The 16,893-nt window shown below is 40.5% G+C and overlaps 1 protein-coding gene across 1 annotated transcript in view; it reads left to right on the plus strand.

The window, feature by feature from the left end:
- The first annotated feature begins 12,044 nt into the window (after nt 1-12,044).
- RASGEF1A (RasGEF domain family member 1A) overlaps nt 12,045-16,893 on the plus strand; it is a 28,697-nt gene continuing 23,848 nt past the window's right edge. Inside the window, exons 1-2 of the mRNA XM_065639312.1 lie at nt 12,045-12,115; nt 14,785-14,964. Coding sequence (XP_065495384.1) covers nt 12,089-12,115; nt 14,785-14,964 — 207 coding nt within the window. The 5' untranslated portion in view covers nt 12,045-12,088. The remainder of the gene's footprint in view (nt 12,116-14,784; nt 14,965-16,893) is intronic.

Raw genomic sequence — 16,893 nt, forward strand, 5'->3', positions numbered from 1 at the left:
ATCTCCTGTTCCTCCTGCAGAACCCATGTGTCTTACTGCATTCTCAGTTTCTTAGGAAAACAGTGTCATTTTAAAGCCACAAACTTGCTGTGCATCACAGGCTAATTCAGCAAAGCAGGACCTTGCACACTGAATCCTCCCAAGCAGCACCCAATAAAACTACCCAGCAAATCCCACTACTTGAACAGCAGGCATTGTCTGATTCTCACTGCACTCCTTACCAGTTTCACATTAATTTGCATTGAGTTTGGAGGGGGGAAGGAGGAAAACAGATAAGCTAGAAGAAAACAAATAAAGAATACCTAGGATACCTGGAAGTCTTGATGATATCTGCATAACGGTCTTGCAGCACCAAAGGGGAAGGAGTGATTAGGTAACACTGAAAATAAAGCTTTAGTTGGGGCTTTATCTAAAACCTATGTAGTCACTTAGATGAGTTCCATTGCTTCCAATAAATTTTGTACGAAGACCCAGATCTGCAGCATTGGACATGATAACCTATGGCACAGCCCTTCTATAAGATTATGAATTTATCATCATTTATTTTTGAAAAAAGAATGGGGAATGTCCCAATATCACAAGCAAAAAAATATTTCCTTGCTCTTTAAAACACACACATATATACAGCACAAGAACAATGCCTACTGCCGACTTGATGCTCTTTGATGTGTGAACATATAAGACAATTGGAGACATTCCAATTATCTCCAGTTCAAAGTTAGGCCAAAATTAGAAGTAGTTATGAATAATGTATTAGGTTTCAGTAGAAACACCGATGCTGAGCAGAATAAAGATGAAAGTTTAGCTTAGCTGTGAATACTTGAAATAGGTAAGCAACACTGCTTACTTAAACAGACACATTGGAATTGCACATCTTCAGAAGTTCAATTAAGAAAACATATGTCAAAACAGAGTTGTGTGACAGATTATAAATTGCTTTCAGATGCAATTCTGATGTTTTCAGGGTAATATTAGAAGCTGAAGTTTTTTTACGAAACTTCCGCTAACTTCTTTATGAGGCTTTTTAGAAGAAATAACCATGTCAAAACACTTGCCATTTACCATAGTAGCCTAGGAGTTGGTTCCCAGCTAAAAAATACATCCTGGAAGGTTCATTTGCCAACACGCAGGTGAACACACACTCGCACAGATCCTCAAAGGTTGCTAAACAGTCTGTTTCCATTCATTTCAGAAAGCTTACCAATTTCCTGAAAATCTAGCATTTTAATTAAGGAATAAACAACTTCCAGGTAGTAACGCTTCCATAGTTGGATAAGTTATCCTTGCTTGGATGTCTATATTATGTTCCAGGCAAAGATGTCCAGTGAGTGTTCCGCCATTGCCTTATATTCCTGCAATTCTACTTTACTTTGCGAATTCTGTGAAAAAGATTGGGTCTCAGAAGATGATCAGTGCAGACTGTAAGAAAGAGAGGATATGTATGCCTACTTTGAGGGCTTTTTTGCACTCTTATCAGAAACCTATCTTCCATTATCCACCTTGTATCATCATAGTTCTTTGTAATGGTGGGCAATCTGAAGTAAGCCTTTCCAGTTAGGCAATGGCTGGCACTTAGGCTCAGCCTTGTTACTGACAGCTTTGACAAGGGTTACTGACAGCTTTGACAAGGGTTACTGACAACAGGTCAGAGATGACTTTTCATGGTTTATGTATTAAGTTACCTGTACTGTTATTTACAGGTTCCCTTGTTGAAATCCTTTGTTGCCTTCCTTCGCTGACTTCAGTTTAAGTGCACTAGTATTTTGCAAACCATAAAAATGAAGTGACTACATAAAATAACCCATAAAATAATAATCCATAAAATAAATAATCCATAAAATAATTCTCTAGATTTTTAGTAGCAGTAAACAAGCTTTAGCAACAGCAAAAAATTCTATCACTTAATAGATTCACTGAGAACTACAAAACAAAAAAATACATATTTCAACAAATTCATAGAACATCTGTTACATAAGTTAGTTAATGTACCAGCTGTTATGAATTATTATCTTCTATATCATACAATAGAAGGCTTTTATTTACTTTAGAAAATAACTACCAATAGAAAGCATTAGCATATACAGGGCCTTTCATCTTTAGTTATAAAATTACAATTCCATTTCCTAGAACCAACCACTCCATTTGAACAAACGCTTTACTTCAATAGACGTAGGTGTGGGAGGTGGGCTTTTAACTTCATCTGCCAAGGTCATACAGCAGGAACATGCTCAATCTACAGAGATATTTAAAATGACACCACTTTAGTGGCTCTACAGTCTCAAATTTCTCCTGTATCACCCAATTTTTATGCCAGTGATACAGCTGATTCAATAAGAAACACAGAAGTAGGAACAATGTGATTTTTCCCCTTTTTCGGACTAGGCTTGCACAAAGTAGACTATGACAAGAAATTCCTCAGCCTACTTATCTCAGTGATGTGATGCAGACTGATGTATAATCATGGGAAAATTTTGTTTATAATGTTTAATATTATGCTCATAATCATTCTTGGAATAACATGAAATGATACACTATAGTGTCTCCACTCTCCTGATTTATGTACATCTAGAAAACTTTTACGTTGGAAACACACAATAAAACACTCTTAAATCTCATTGCTTAAAATTAGGCTAGACTTCACTAATTAATTTGAAAATATAGTTTTTTTAAAAATACAGTTACTTAAGTAACTTAAGACATTTACAACACTTCATGTGAACCAAGTTGTACTTTTTACTCCAGGTTTAGGCTGCCTGATTTCCTTTTAATTAAATCTATAGCACAACTAACTCCCAGTGGGATGTCTTGTAAATTTGGATTTCTAGCTCATCTTTGCCATGCATGTGTTCTGTGGGAGCTGCTAATGAGAAAACAGGAAATTATAAAATGCTCATAAGGAATTAGTCTCCCACACAAGAAAAAGAGTCTGATTTTCAGTGAACAGTCTCAAATTATCAATCACTACTGCAACACTGTTAAGTCATTACTATTAAATGGCTGCATTTGAAGGCAAGGCACTTTGAAGTTATTTTCCTGCATATAGATCTTACAGAAATGTAAGGGTACGACCTGATCAAAACTCTCATATAATTGGGAAAGTTAAGGGCATTGTGAATAGACTGCCCAGGAAATCTGCCATGATGTGGAAATCTTTTACTTTCAAACCCCCAGCTCAAATGGCACTCACACAGTAGGTAACTATCAGTTCAGGACACACAGGAGCACAAAGAAGGGAGGAGGGAGGGAGAGGGTGGGGTGGAAACCAATATGTTTTAGTTATTGTGTAATACATGCATATATACACACATACTAGTGTGAGCTTTACACAACATTTTACATGTATAGTCATGCTAGTTTGTTTCAAAAGTCTACAGAGAGAAAGTTAAATAAAAGAGTTGACTATATTTTTTTGAACAAGGGGAGGCCACTCTTCTGAATGCCACTCAATAATTCCCAATTACACTTACTTTTATTGCGGCCATTTCTTACAGATGGCTATCCATTTCACAAACCCAGCTTATATCTTTCTATAGCTTCTTTCCTCAGATATACCCACAACCTGGACCCATTTCTATCTTGTCTATCTCTGGAGAAAATAGTTTAGTTAGGAGAGCAGGAAATATACAGAAAATAGCATAAACCACAGGAGCACTCTGTGAATTCTGCAAAGATTGCAGACTTCTGAGCTCTAGATCCAAAAACCTTTCACCAACACGACTATTTATTTTAGGGAGCTTTGGCATCCCCGCACAAATGACAATAGCAATTAAAAAAAAAAAAGCAGCAAACACAGATAAGTATTAATAAACATCTCCAAACCCAGACTAAGAGCAAAACAGGCTCTGCTCATTGTATGCACAGCTTTTGCAGACACAAGAACCAAGTCTAATGAGGAATACAAGTGAGTACCAGAAGGAACAAGCTTCCCCTGGGGAAATAATATCAGCTTTAAGTTTCCCACAGGTTCATGCCTGGGGAATCCCCTCAGAAGTTTCTAGCCGACCTGACATCTGTTTCGTGCCACTGGAGCGAGGCACACATCAGCAGTAAAGTTAAAAGCCAGATACATCATAACATACAGGGTTTTTGAATTCACCATATTTGTTTTAAACTGTTTGCTGCTTCTTTTGGTGAGAAGGGGGGAAGAATTTAAATTGTAACATTTAAGTAAAATAATAAACCAGCCTCCCTAAATGATCTTTAATATTAGCACAATGAACTTGAAAAAGGCAGAGAAAAGGGTAACAAATTCAATAATTATTATCCTAATGACATCAAAACAACTAAGTGTTCAAAAAATATATATTCAAAAGTATATTACTGAAACTCGGTATCCTATGATATAGCTAGCTCCCAGATGAGTGCCAGTCCTAAATGGCAAAGCCAAATGGGTTCAAGGCACATAAAGGGTTGGGCCAAAGTAGCTCAGTCATGTGAATTCTTTGACTAATTGTTCAATTAATTTCACTAGCATACAGGTAGTTCACTGATTTTTTTTTTTTTACTTTCAATATTTATGCAAATACAGCAGGGTGTGTTCACCTGCAGATTAGTCCTCAGCTTAATCCAGTGCAAATCTGACCATATAGGGTCATCATATTTTAGTGTTTCATGTTCAATAGTTTATGCTTGCATAGTCTGAGGCTGTGTCCTAGGATATATAGGATAAATAATATATATGAGACAATATCCTATATTCTGTACTACTTAGCATCAACTCAATACACATTTGTTTCTTCACTGTGTTTATGATATGATAGTGCAAGTCCTTCCTACATAGCTCAAACTATGCTGAAACACACTGTAGCTGATAGGCTCATCTACACGCACATTTCTAAGCAGGCTTGGGGGCTCATCCATCTGTTCACTAGCTCTTGTTATTAATCAAAATGCTTTCTTAAAAATAATTTTTTTAATACATAATTTGGTGACAAATTCTTGCTAAAACTAGACCATGTTTACCTTGAATTTATCAATACTTCTCCATATCTTTTGCTCAAGATATTGTTAAGACTATCGTACCTGGATTCTATTCCAAATAAAGTCATTAGAATTAAACCAAAGTCTGTTAACTGCCCTGTAAACTGAGCAGATTTTAGCCCACTCTTAAGCTTCCCTAATAATTGCTGCTGAACTTCTTGGTTGTATCAGCAAAAAGTATCCAAGCAATAAATGTGTATAGAAACTGAATTACTTGCAGTAATTCAGGTAAAACAGATACATCACTTGTTTAACAGAAATTGTTTTTGTGTACTAATACAGCTGTGAGTTACTACAAATGAGCTCATCAGCCCAGCATTTCTCACCACCAGCTGTAAAATACAATTTATAAAACCAAAGAGATTGAAAACAGGAAAAAAAATAAACTAATCCCATCACTGACCTTAATGAATCTTCCAAAATACCTGTGGGAATGCTAACAATGTTGCTGTCGTAGGTTCTGCTAAAGCAAACAGAAGGTTGACTAGTCAGGCTGGCAATTTTGATCTGCTAATTGTGATGCCCTAAAGCTTATAACGCTAAAAATAAACTTCTCTTTTGTTGAGATGGTTAAAAGAAATAGCAACCCACGTGCATTTATAAAAATACCCTATCAAGAAGATTGACATCAGCACACATGCAGATTTTTCTTCCCCTGAGCACTGAATTGCTGATGTATGTACATGCTCTCTTCTTGGCATAATTGATTTCCACTTTCTGCATGGTGGCACATTCTTGGAATAGCTGGTGTCACAGCAAGCATGAATATGCAAGTGAAGGACACACTAGCTAGGATAAGACCAGAAGTCCTTCATCTTGAACCCAAGCTTGAACCCAATTTAAAACAGAATATGAGTTGCTTTCAAATATTCAGCTTAAAAAGACCCTAAAATAAAAGTAATAAAGAGTCCATATTACATTAACATAACTCTGTTCTTCCGTGTTATAGTCAAAATCAGGCTGAATCACAAACATTTAAACTGGCTTTTTTAATGGGTTTTTTTGCCCTTTCTTGGAAAACAACATGAGAAAAAATGAACAGATTCCATAATCTCCAGGAAACCTATAATATGAATAAGAATGGAACAAATCTACAACTATAGTAGAAGCAGCTGTTCAACTACACCCTGATTGCCTAAATTGTCATTTATGCATGACAAGTTGAAGCAGCTCCTTTAGGCAGAGCAGGCTAAACCAACTATCTTTTCCTGAGATCTCTTCCTTTCACTCACTCTCTAACCAGCTGTCCTATGCTTTTAAATGACCTGAGATCCTCAGACCCCTGTAAGATATTACTCTTGCTACATCATTGATTTGAAAGAAGAGTATCGCCCCTTTTCATTTGCGGCCCGCCCCCCCCTTTTTTTACCAAAGCTGATTCATCCACACTGATCAAGAATATAACAAGGACATCCATGATAAATTACAGTGTTGTTTTCCAACCACATGTACCTTAATCTCAATCAGCAGGCAAGATAAAACCTAAAAACCACAGAATTCTATGACCCAAGCATCTGTGAAAATCAAGAACCAAACTACCTACTAGTGAACTTCTTCAGGTAGCTGTGCCAAAATAACCATTAAAATCTCAGTCGCTAATTAACAGCCACAGACCAGTATCATAGGCAGTTTGTGCCAGATTATGTTAAATCTCCTATTTTGTCAGAGGCACAAAAAACTGGGGATTAGCATCATGTCCTCTCTAAATCCTGGGGAAGAGCTTTCCTTTCAATCCAAGCGGGAGTTAGAATACTCAGCATCAGTGAAAAATTAGTTTCACACTGCTAAGCAGTTATTCTCAATGGTGTCACAGGGCTGACCTTATGCCAGTGAAAACATAGTCTACTCCACAGATATGTAACCAAATTTTCACAACTAGTTTTCCCTTTCAGGTAAAACTGAAAACAGACATAGCAATGAACCACATCTTAAGTTGTTTCAGTGTGGTTTGCTCTGAAAATTGCTGGATATCTCAGGAATAGAGCTGGTCAAGATGTCTTCAGCAAAACAGTTTTTAAATTGAAAATACCATTTTCGAGCTACATTCATTGGCTTTGACAAAACTGTTATGTGGAAAGATTCATCATGTCCCAGGTCAGAAAGAGAGACAAAGGCACAGTCAATAATAAGCACAGATTGATGGTTAGAGTGTTCGACCCCACTTCAAGTCTCACATTTAAAAAGATTTGCTCAGTTCAAAACCACGATTCGAAACTCTTTTCTCCCACTCCCATCTGCTACCAAGTTATTAATGTGCCGTCAAGTTATTCTGCAGCATGAATCTCTGAAATTTAGAAATCTTCAAATTAATATCAAAGTGGTTTGAGAACAGCTTTCAAATCTTAAAATTTGTATGCAACAAGGAAATCTTGAACATATGTATGCTCCTACAAATAAGGCCAAAACCCTAATGTTCCCTAGAGATATTCACCTGAGGCTTGAAACTCTACTTACATTCTACTCCTTAAATTATAAATTCTTACAAATGGTCCATACTAGCTCGTGTCCATGCAAAAGTCCCATCTGAGGTCACTGTTGTTCCTGCTTGTGGGGTACAATGGCAGTTTCTGGACAAAATCCTTATTTCAGGTGCAGATACAATGGTTCAATCTATAACCAAGGCCATAAACAATAAAAAACATTAATATAGTGTGAATTTTTAATTCACTGTTCTTTTTCATGTTCCAAATGACAATATTAGGCTACAAACCCTTCCAAAACACCAGAATACACTGTTATAACTATATTTTTAAAGGTGAAGGTCATACAAACCAGCTTGTGGAAACATACTGCTCTGTGGGTATAATGTACTGCTGGAAGAGAATATAACAGTGACCCTCTATACCCTGGTCACTTTCAAGGCCCGTAGATCTCTGGGTAACAGTTGTCAACCTCAGAGTAAGAAATAAGGCTGAGTGCTAAACTCAGTTATGCTTCAAAGACCAAGCGATATGCTATATTAATCCTACCGTATACATAAAAGGGTGGGAATGGACAGATGAAGACTTTATCCCATTTTGTTATTTAATCGATGCTATGAAGAATGCCATACACAATTAAGTCCTTTTTTCATGCTGACTCCTCTGTTTTTGTCCCTATTTGCCTCCTTCACTGCAGATGTCGGGGCTTTAAATCATGCTGACATACCCCGTTAAATGAAATCAAATGTTAATAATAACCAGATCTGCGTGGAAGGTGACCAACAAGTTACTTCAGTAGCTTGACAATAAAAGCTCTAAAGACAACATTTCTAGAAGAGTCTTTTCATACTTGAGATTATAATCTCAGATCAGCATTAATGACATTAGTAATAACTTGCTTTTCTTAAGTATAGTTATGTTTTAAATATACACATAGGCACATTTGAGTAAGTTGTTACTAAAATGCTGTTTTCTAACACCAGTGGAAAAAACTCAAGTTTATTCTTCTATGAATCTCACACCTAACTTTATAATCTTTACTCTCAAATCAATCTCTGCTCCACTTTCACCCATTTTTCTTTGCTAACATTCCTTAATTTTACAAAGCTATTGCTCACCAACTTTCCACTTAAGAGGAGATGTAAATGTACTAGGAAATTGTATGCAAAAGCTTACTGTCCAAATATAAAAACATACAAAGGAAGTGCAACATTGTGAAAACATCCTTATCAACATCTCACAGATGAATACCAAGGGACAGTGAGATTCTACAATTTGTCCAGCAATCTGTAGCACAAGCAGGAATAGAACCCAAATGCTGCAAAGGCCAATCCAGTTCATTAATCACAAGATAAGAGAACACGTTAAACTGATACTAGACACTGTAAGAGAGGCTGAAGCAAACTTCAAGGTTGAGACAGTCATGGCACGACTGCTGCTGCCTCACTCTGCAGCGAGATACTCCTCTGACCAGCTGGATCGACAGCAGTGTTGCTGCAAAAGTGAAATACAGAATGAGTACAGGCTCTGCCGATTAAACTTGCTCTAGGGTCCACCCACCAGTATCATGTGGCAATGCCTAATGAAAACATCTTCAAAATGCAGGCAATTTGTTGAGGAACAGAACTTACATAACTGTAAAAACAATTAGACTTCAGAGAGTTTCTGTATCGACAGATTTCAACATTCAGAATACAGATAGCTAAAGGTCATCATCCACGCTTTACAGAAAGAGAAATGGAAATAAAAGGATAATATGATTCATCTGTTACATGCTACATGAGCTGAGTTTATGTCTTCAGCTTCTCTGATTTAGAAAAACTACCCTTCCAACAATATTGCAAGACTACACAATACAGTGCCCCCAAAATTAAGCATCATGGATGCTAGAAAAGGAAAAAAATTCATTTCCCTGAACACACACCCACCCCAGCATTTATACACATACACACGTACGTATATAAACAAGAAATATACGCACACATACACACACCCATATATCTATACAGACACACCAAAAAACTCCTAGACAGAATCTGCTGGACTGCAGAATAGAGGAACATGGAAAAACACCTTGATGTGGTGCCAATAAGCACAACATAAGGCACTCTAGAGAACAGGGTAAGTCTCGGCCATTTGTCTCTACGTATAGTACTTTGGATTTTACCCAACCATGGCAAGAATCAGCTCCTATGCAATCTGTACTCTGAGGAAGAATTACAGTCCATCAGCTATTCCAAACCCCAGCAGAAACCCTACGTGCTCTTCGCAGTACTGACTGTGTGGTGATGTAACAAATCTTTGCCTATAGACCAGAATACAGACAGACAACTCTCAGAGAAGAGAGAGCTTGCCTAGCTAGCAGAGTTTCCCTTAATTCTATCAGAATGTTCCTAAAATTCCCATATTTCTTAGTTCAAATAACAGGATAGACCTAGTTTCTGGCGTCAAAAAAAACAAAAAACCAACCAACCAAACAAAAAGAAACAAGCAAGCCCAACCAAACAAAAAGATCAGGGATTGTTTTTATAACAAATTGAATCTGTGAATAGAGCTCAATTAACTGTATATGTTGTGCTAAGATTTATGGACATATTTCTACAAGTCTCAGCAAATGTTTGAATAACGTGGAAAAACAGATTAGCACAGCAACAGAATAAGTTCTCATACTTGATTTTCACGCATACTTATTTGCAGGTTTGCTGGTGGTGTTCTTAGCTGTAAATATTAGATAAATTATTAAAAGGTGTTCATAGCCTTCAGAAAGAAATATTATATTTATCTTACAGTGTTAACATGTGAATTCCTGCCTCCTGCTTTTGATAACCTTTTATAAAGGTCTTAAAGATGTTTGAATAAGACTTGACAAAACTTGTCCCTTGCCCTCCTCTAGTGTTGTACACTAACAACATCCTAATGTGGCCTTGCAGCAAGTCAGACCACTGAATTCGAAGCTCACGTTGCCTGGCAGTGTAACTGGGGAAAGCCTCAAAGTAAAGAGGTGTCAGAACTGCCACAGCACCTGCCTGCTCTAACCATTGTGGGCTACAGCTAAGATATGGAAGTGATACCAAGAACAAAGCAGCCTTGGCAGGGAGGAAAAGGACTGGCTTTTCAGGTTGTCATTTAAAAGAAAAAGCTAATTTTAAATAAGGAAAATAACTCTGTAGCCGATCTGTTAACATTTAGAAACCAAGAAGGAATTTAGTAGGCAAGGAGTAAAGATGAGTAGCTACAAATCTTTTTAAAATGATTGCGTGTTTAGGATGGATGACAGTGCTTGTCCACAAATGGTCAGCAAACATGAATATTAATACATTCCTTATGTTCTTGAGTATGTGCATATTCCCAAATTCATTTGCTCTGCCCACCTACCTAGATTAGTGTGCTTACTTCCAAAAAGGCTTTTCCCACATTAATCACCATGGAAACCAGCGAAGCCTTCTGTTACATATTCAAACAGAGCCATTAAGTAAGTTTAATAATAAAAAATGAAATTAACAAATATCTGGAGACAATGGAGCAAATACTAAAACATCCCAATAAAAGTGAAACAGGATGAAACAGGATGGGAAAAATTTGTTTATGTGGGAGAAAATGGTAACCCTCAGCTGCTCCTGACCATTGGTGTGGGAGTTTGTGGGGTGGCTCGATGCACCCACTGAGCATTTCCATGGCAGGTCAGATTCTAGATACGCACCCAACCCTACGTGTGCAACAACAGAAGCTGGTCCAGCCTCAGCTTTACAGTCTGTGACCAGCCCAGAGCTGTCAGATGGCTGCATCAAGCAGTTGGAGAAGAGAAACAACCCCAGCAGAAAGAATAAAACCAGTTATTAGCAGGGAGGGTTGAGCAGCATCCCTCAGCGCTGCAGTAATTACAGCGGGTGCTACCGCGTGTGCTGGTGTAAACAGCTTAACAGGGAGAATCATGTCCCAAGTGTCTCGGGCCACGTCTCCCGTGCTGCCTCACACGAGGCTGCGCCACGCGAGGACCGTGGCCCTCGCAGGCCGGACGCGCCAGCTGCCCCGTCCCGCGCTCCGCCGCGCAGCGCTGGGGGGCCCGCAGCCCCCCACTCGCTCCCTGCGGGAGGTGTCCCCAGCGCGGGCGGGGAAGCAGACCTGGGCGAGGAGCTTCCAGCTCCGCACGCAGCACTGGCGGTGTAAAGAACAAGTGGCCTACTGGCTTGAGAGCTTTTTCTGGAAAACAAAACAAAACAAACAAAACCCAAACAAAACCCAAACCAACCAAACAAACAAAAAAACCAAAAACAAACAAACAACCAAAAACGGACAAAAAACCCACCAACGCACACCCCACCACAACTCAAATCCAAGCAGACAGAGAAAACAAACAAACACACACACATTAAAAATAATTAAAAAAAAAAACCACACAAAAAACCCCCAAAACCACTAAAAAAAGCAAAAACCAGCGCCTCCAAAAACTCGGATGTTCCAAAGCAAGTACCTTTGGGACAAACGCCAGCGGCCAGCCCGGGCCCGGCCGGGAGGCGGGCGGTGACGCTCGCGCCCCCGCCGTTGCCCCGGCTCCGTTTGAACCGGCCACGCTCGCGCTCAGCCAACAGGGCGCCGCGCTGGGCGCTGACGTCACGGGCGCGGGGCCGGGCCGCGCGGCAGAGCTGTCAGCAGCGGGGCCGCCGGCGCTGCCGCCCCTGCCCACGCGTATGTGCACGGCGCCCAGGAAAATGAGGGTAAGCGCCCCGGGTCGGTCGCTGCCGCCGTGATTCCCCCCACCGCCCACCCGCGGACACCCCGAGGGGACAGCGCGCGGCGGGGCAGAGCCCCGGGGTGGCGGCTCGGTGGTCCCGGGCGGGGGAAATCCCATAAAGGTCAAAGGGACGCGACGGGTTCGCCTCGGAGCTGCCGGTGCTCCGCTGCTGGATCCGGTGCTCCGCTGCTGGATCCGCCCCGCCGGGCACGCCAGCGAGCATCTCCCGCGGCGGAGCGCGGCGCGACTGCCCGGGGTCCCGGGGATGGCTGACCGCCACCGCCAGCGGGAGGGCAGACGGGGCGGCAGGTGCTGCCGGGGGGCGGCAGGTGCTGCCCGGGGGCGGCGGCCGCGGAGCCGGGGACTGGTGTCCGTCCGCGGAGAGCGCTGCGAGCCTCGGAGCAACGCGTGCGCTGCAGGGCCTCGGGGCGCTGCGGCTGCTCACAGAGGTATTTACTGCCCCCCGTGCGGGGCCTGCCGCCCTTCAGCGCGGGGGGACCAGGCCGGGGTGCGCCGGGGGGGCCGGAGCCGGCGCCGCAGGGACCGGGGGCTGGTGGCAGCAGCGGGTCCCGCTGGGAGAGCCGGGGCTCGGCTCCCGAAAAGGGTGTTTAAAAACAAAACCTAGGCAACAATGAACGGCTTAAAGGTGTTTAAAACGCTTGATGGAAAAAACAGGATACGTTTCCTCCTAAAGCATCTTTTCAGTGGACGCGCAGCTGGTGGTTAACTTCCCTTAAAACCCTGCACGACTTCATCTTATTAGCTAGAAGTGCCCATGAAAGCCTGTCCAGCCTGAGAAGTAGCTTTCAGCTCTATGGCTGTGAACCTTAAAAGGGAAAAAAACCAAATTACTCGTGAGTTACATAGTATGCATAGCAAAGCTGGCTTCTTCATCATATGCTCCAGTGACTTGTCAGATTGTTGTGTACTGCAAAGCTCAGGCCTAACAGACAAGCCTGCGAAATATTGAGTAACCTTAAAGCCTGTTTGTGCAGAATCATCATTTTCATTTCTTTTGCTATGCCATTAGATCCCGCACTTTCTGTTTTGTTTGAGTCTGTGTCCTGAACTTACGAAACCAAACTCCACTTGTCAGAGTCATCTCCCTGGTTGCTATTAAAACAGCTGCTGTGTTTTAACTTACAGAGAATTACGCTTCCCTTATATGCATATCACATATGAGTATTTAAAGGTCCCTGGTTAAAGCCAGAAAACAGTTCTACTAATCAGCCTGACATGTAAATTTGTCACCTTGATGAACAAGTATTGTTAATACCGGTATTTTTTCCTTACCAACACACCTAGCATTCGTCCGAGATTAAAAGCAGAATAATGTTTTGTATCCCAAGCTGTAAGGATGAATGGATACTTTGGAGAGTTTGAGAGGAAGAACGTGCCTTAAATGAATGTGCTTTAAATGAATACAAAGTACAGTTTTGCTCTGCAATTGTTTCAAGTGCTACCTAAACCAAACAGAAAAACCCTTACAACATTTGAGGTTCACAGCTCGTAAACTGGTTCTTGAAAAATTGCTAAGGAGAGGACTTATGTCTAAGACATGAATGCAGTTAGAAACAGCTGTCACTGTAAAGGTACTGGTAACAGCCTAATCTCTTTTGTCTACATAAGTTCTTTTCAGAGTGTGACATTATCATGTTTGTTTCATAGAGGGCGAGACAGCAGCTAAAGAGTTAATGCTGCCTTCTTTTCACTTTGCCTTCTAAACGGTGTTAACTATTTCAACAGCCAGGGGGAACTGTTTTGATACTGATGCTGAACAGTATTTTCAACCCTTATATATAGTAGCAGGATGTTTTGTTTAGCCTTCGCATATATTTAAGTGGTAGCCAGTTTAAAAACAAACAAAAAACCCCCAGAGTTTACTCACAGTTGGTAGCTATGATATAGGTTGTGGCCAAGGGGAGGGAGGTGGAAACCTCAAACCTTCATGTGGTTTTTATTGCGACAGCAGGTTTGTTTCCTAAGCAAAAAACCTCCAAAGAGACTGTTATTAGAGTTGTATGTTACAGTGTATGTCGCAGCATTCAGTTCCACCCAGTTCATGGTTTTGTGTACAAAAAAAAGAAAAAGTGGCAATTTTGTTCAGACAGGATGGCCCCCACTGTTCCCAGTGATATCTATGCACAGGTGAAGATGCATTTCTGTCGAGACCTGGATTACATCTTACTACTGAAGTGGTGAAGGTTTTATCATCACAAGTCAAGCATTTTGGCCAAAGATCTCACTTCAAAAAGAAGGACATTAAGGCACAGTATTGTTTGTTTGTTTGTTCAGTAAGGCACTACTCCAGTATCTCTGAAATTCAGAAAGCATTTTGCATTTTCAACCCTGTATGGTTTTATGCATAAAGAGTTGCAGAAAACCAGGGAGAAAGGAAAAAATCATGTACAGCAAAGAAAATTCTTACAGTTTCTGCATCTACAGCCTTAGTGACAGAGTTTAAAGTGCATTTCAAACCCCAAAACCAGTTTACAGATATGTGACTGCTTGGGTTCAGAATTTAGCACTAATGCCCAGGCTGTGTTCAGTCAAATGTATAATTGTGTTAAATGTATGGCTCTATAAAACCCACACATAAGGCATCCTGAAAGAAAGCTTAACTCCTTTTTTTCTTTTTTCCCACTTCTGCAGGAAACTATGCCCCAGACGCCGATATTTTCCAGCATGCTTGGTTCCAGTTGTAGTGGACAAGTGCAGCCAGATATGGGAGAGAGGTGTGTGGACCCTGTTTATCAGGATGGGAACCTTGTTTCTGGGTCACTGGAGGCCTTGATAGAGCGCCTGGTGCCCACCATGGACTATTATCCAGATGTAAGTATGCACTGAAGGGTTTTTTTTTTTTCTTCCCATGGTTTACCTGCATTAGTATCTGGATTGTTGCCCCCTCAAGAAATTCTACCTCCATCTGATTCAAGATCATGAAGTAGGCTAAGATGCATTTATTTTACTTGTAATATTCATTCACTGAAGATGTTGCTCAATGGGCATACTCTGTTTTCAAATGAGAACACTTGTTAGAAAGACAAAGCCACGTTGAACCCAAACGGGTGCCTTAAGAACCAATTAAAAGCAGCATTAGCCACAGAATTTTCAATCCTTCTAAGCTGCTTTAGCTCTAATGCAGTCAAGATTAGCTACTAACCAGCTCCCACCTAGGGAAGTGGGCCTGAAATAATCTCTACTATTATTTTTTCTCCTTAATTTTCTATGCTAGTTAGGCTATTGGGGAGGGGGGGGGGGGAACCAAACAAAAAAAAAAAATGAACAACACAACCCACCACCAAAAAACCAAAACCACAAAAAACCACACCCAAAAACCAACAACAAAACCCCCTAATTTAATTAAAATTCTCTCTTTCAAGTCATTTTAATGGACTGGCACTATAATAATATGTGTTCTTGAGCCTGAAAATGATTTTACAACTGATTAAACATCCTCAGTGCAGTCCCCTGAAGTAAATACTACTTATAACTCCAGGGCATGCAATAAGATTCTGAACTTAGGATATTATTAAGAGATCACTTTATCACTTAAAATGACCCCTTGTACTCATTAATGAAAGGCATTATTGAACACATTGCCAAAGATCAGAGAGACTACATAGCCTATATTCCATCTGAGCTCTGAAAAAGCAGCCACTATGGCAGAAGCATCCCAGCTCTCTGTAAAGACTTAACAGGGGGATGGGAAGTCGCAATCACTATTAACTTGTATGTTGAACTTAAAGCTTGTGGTAGTGGGCCATGCCATGTCTTATGTTTATCAATCTAATTTGTGTGGACTTTTTACTGCCGTTTCATATCAGTCATGAAAGTGTCCCTCCAAGCTCCCACATACACACCACTCATTTTTAACAATCACCATCCACAAAAAAGAGAATCCCCATATGTGAATTCCTTGGGTATAAGCAGCAGCATTGCCAGTAATCACCAGTAGAAGATTTTTAAAAAAGCAAAACCAGGATGTTTTAATATTCCAGTTAGTACCAAGTCCTTTATAAGACATGGAGGTAGCCATTGTTAGACATTAAATTTCTGTTCCCTGCCTCCAAACACATATTGTAGAACAGATGCAGAAGAAAGCAGGTAGAGCTGGTATGGTATACCAGTGAAATAGCTTTAGGCTGCTGTAGTTAAGCCTTTCAAGGAGCTGGTTCCTTGTCTTTTGCATAATACTAGAATACACTTACTTGCTGCTTGGATTCCTGGAATACAGCTAAGTTTTTTAGGTATCTGCTAATGTACATCCCTTATTGTAACTTATAACACAAGATCTATTTATAACACAGCTATTCTGAAAATGATTCCACAAAGTGAGCACTGCTGAAGGGGGTCTACAGCTTATTTTGGACTGCTGCTGGTTTCTGTGGTGCTATCCCATAGCCCCTGGAAGGAGCACTGCACCCCAGGCTGTGTCGGACCCCACCCAGGGAGGCTGCAGTTTAAACAGACAGCAAGCTGACAGCTGAGAGAGATACAACAGAAGCAATCAAGGGAACTCCAGAGAAAGAGATAGAAAACAGCATTAAACCAAATTCATCTCCTCTACAGCAGGACACAGACTTTTAGTTAAATCACATCACCCAATTTAGTGGCAAGAATCAATGATAAAATTAGTAGATAAATAAGCTCTGAACAACGTAAAGACAGAGCTGTATTTAAGTAATCTTGAAATCCAAGTTTTCTATTTCAGTTCAGTTGCATGTTTATACTTAATTTCATGCTCATTTCTATTTTTAG

Source organism: Caloenas nicobarica, chromosome 7, assembly GCF_036013445.1.
Source record: "Caloenas nicobarica isolate bCalNic1 chromosome 7, bCalNic1.hap1, whole genome shotgun sequence".
Taxonomy (NCBI): domain Eukaryota; kingdom Metazoa; phylum Chordata; class Aves; order Columbiformes; family Columbidae; genus Caloenas; species Caloenas nicobarica.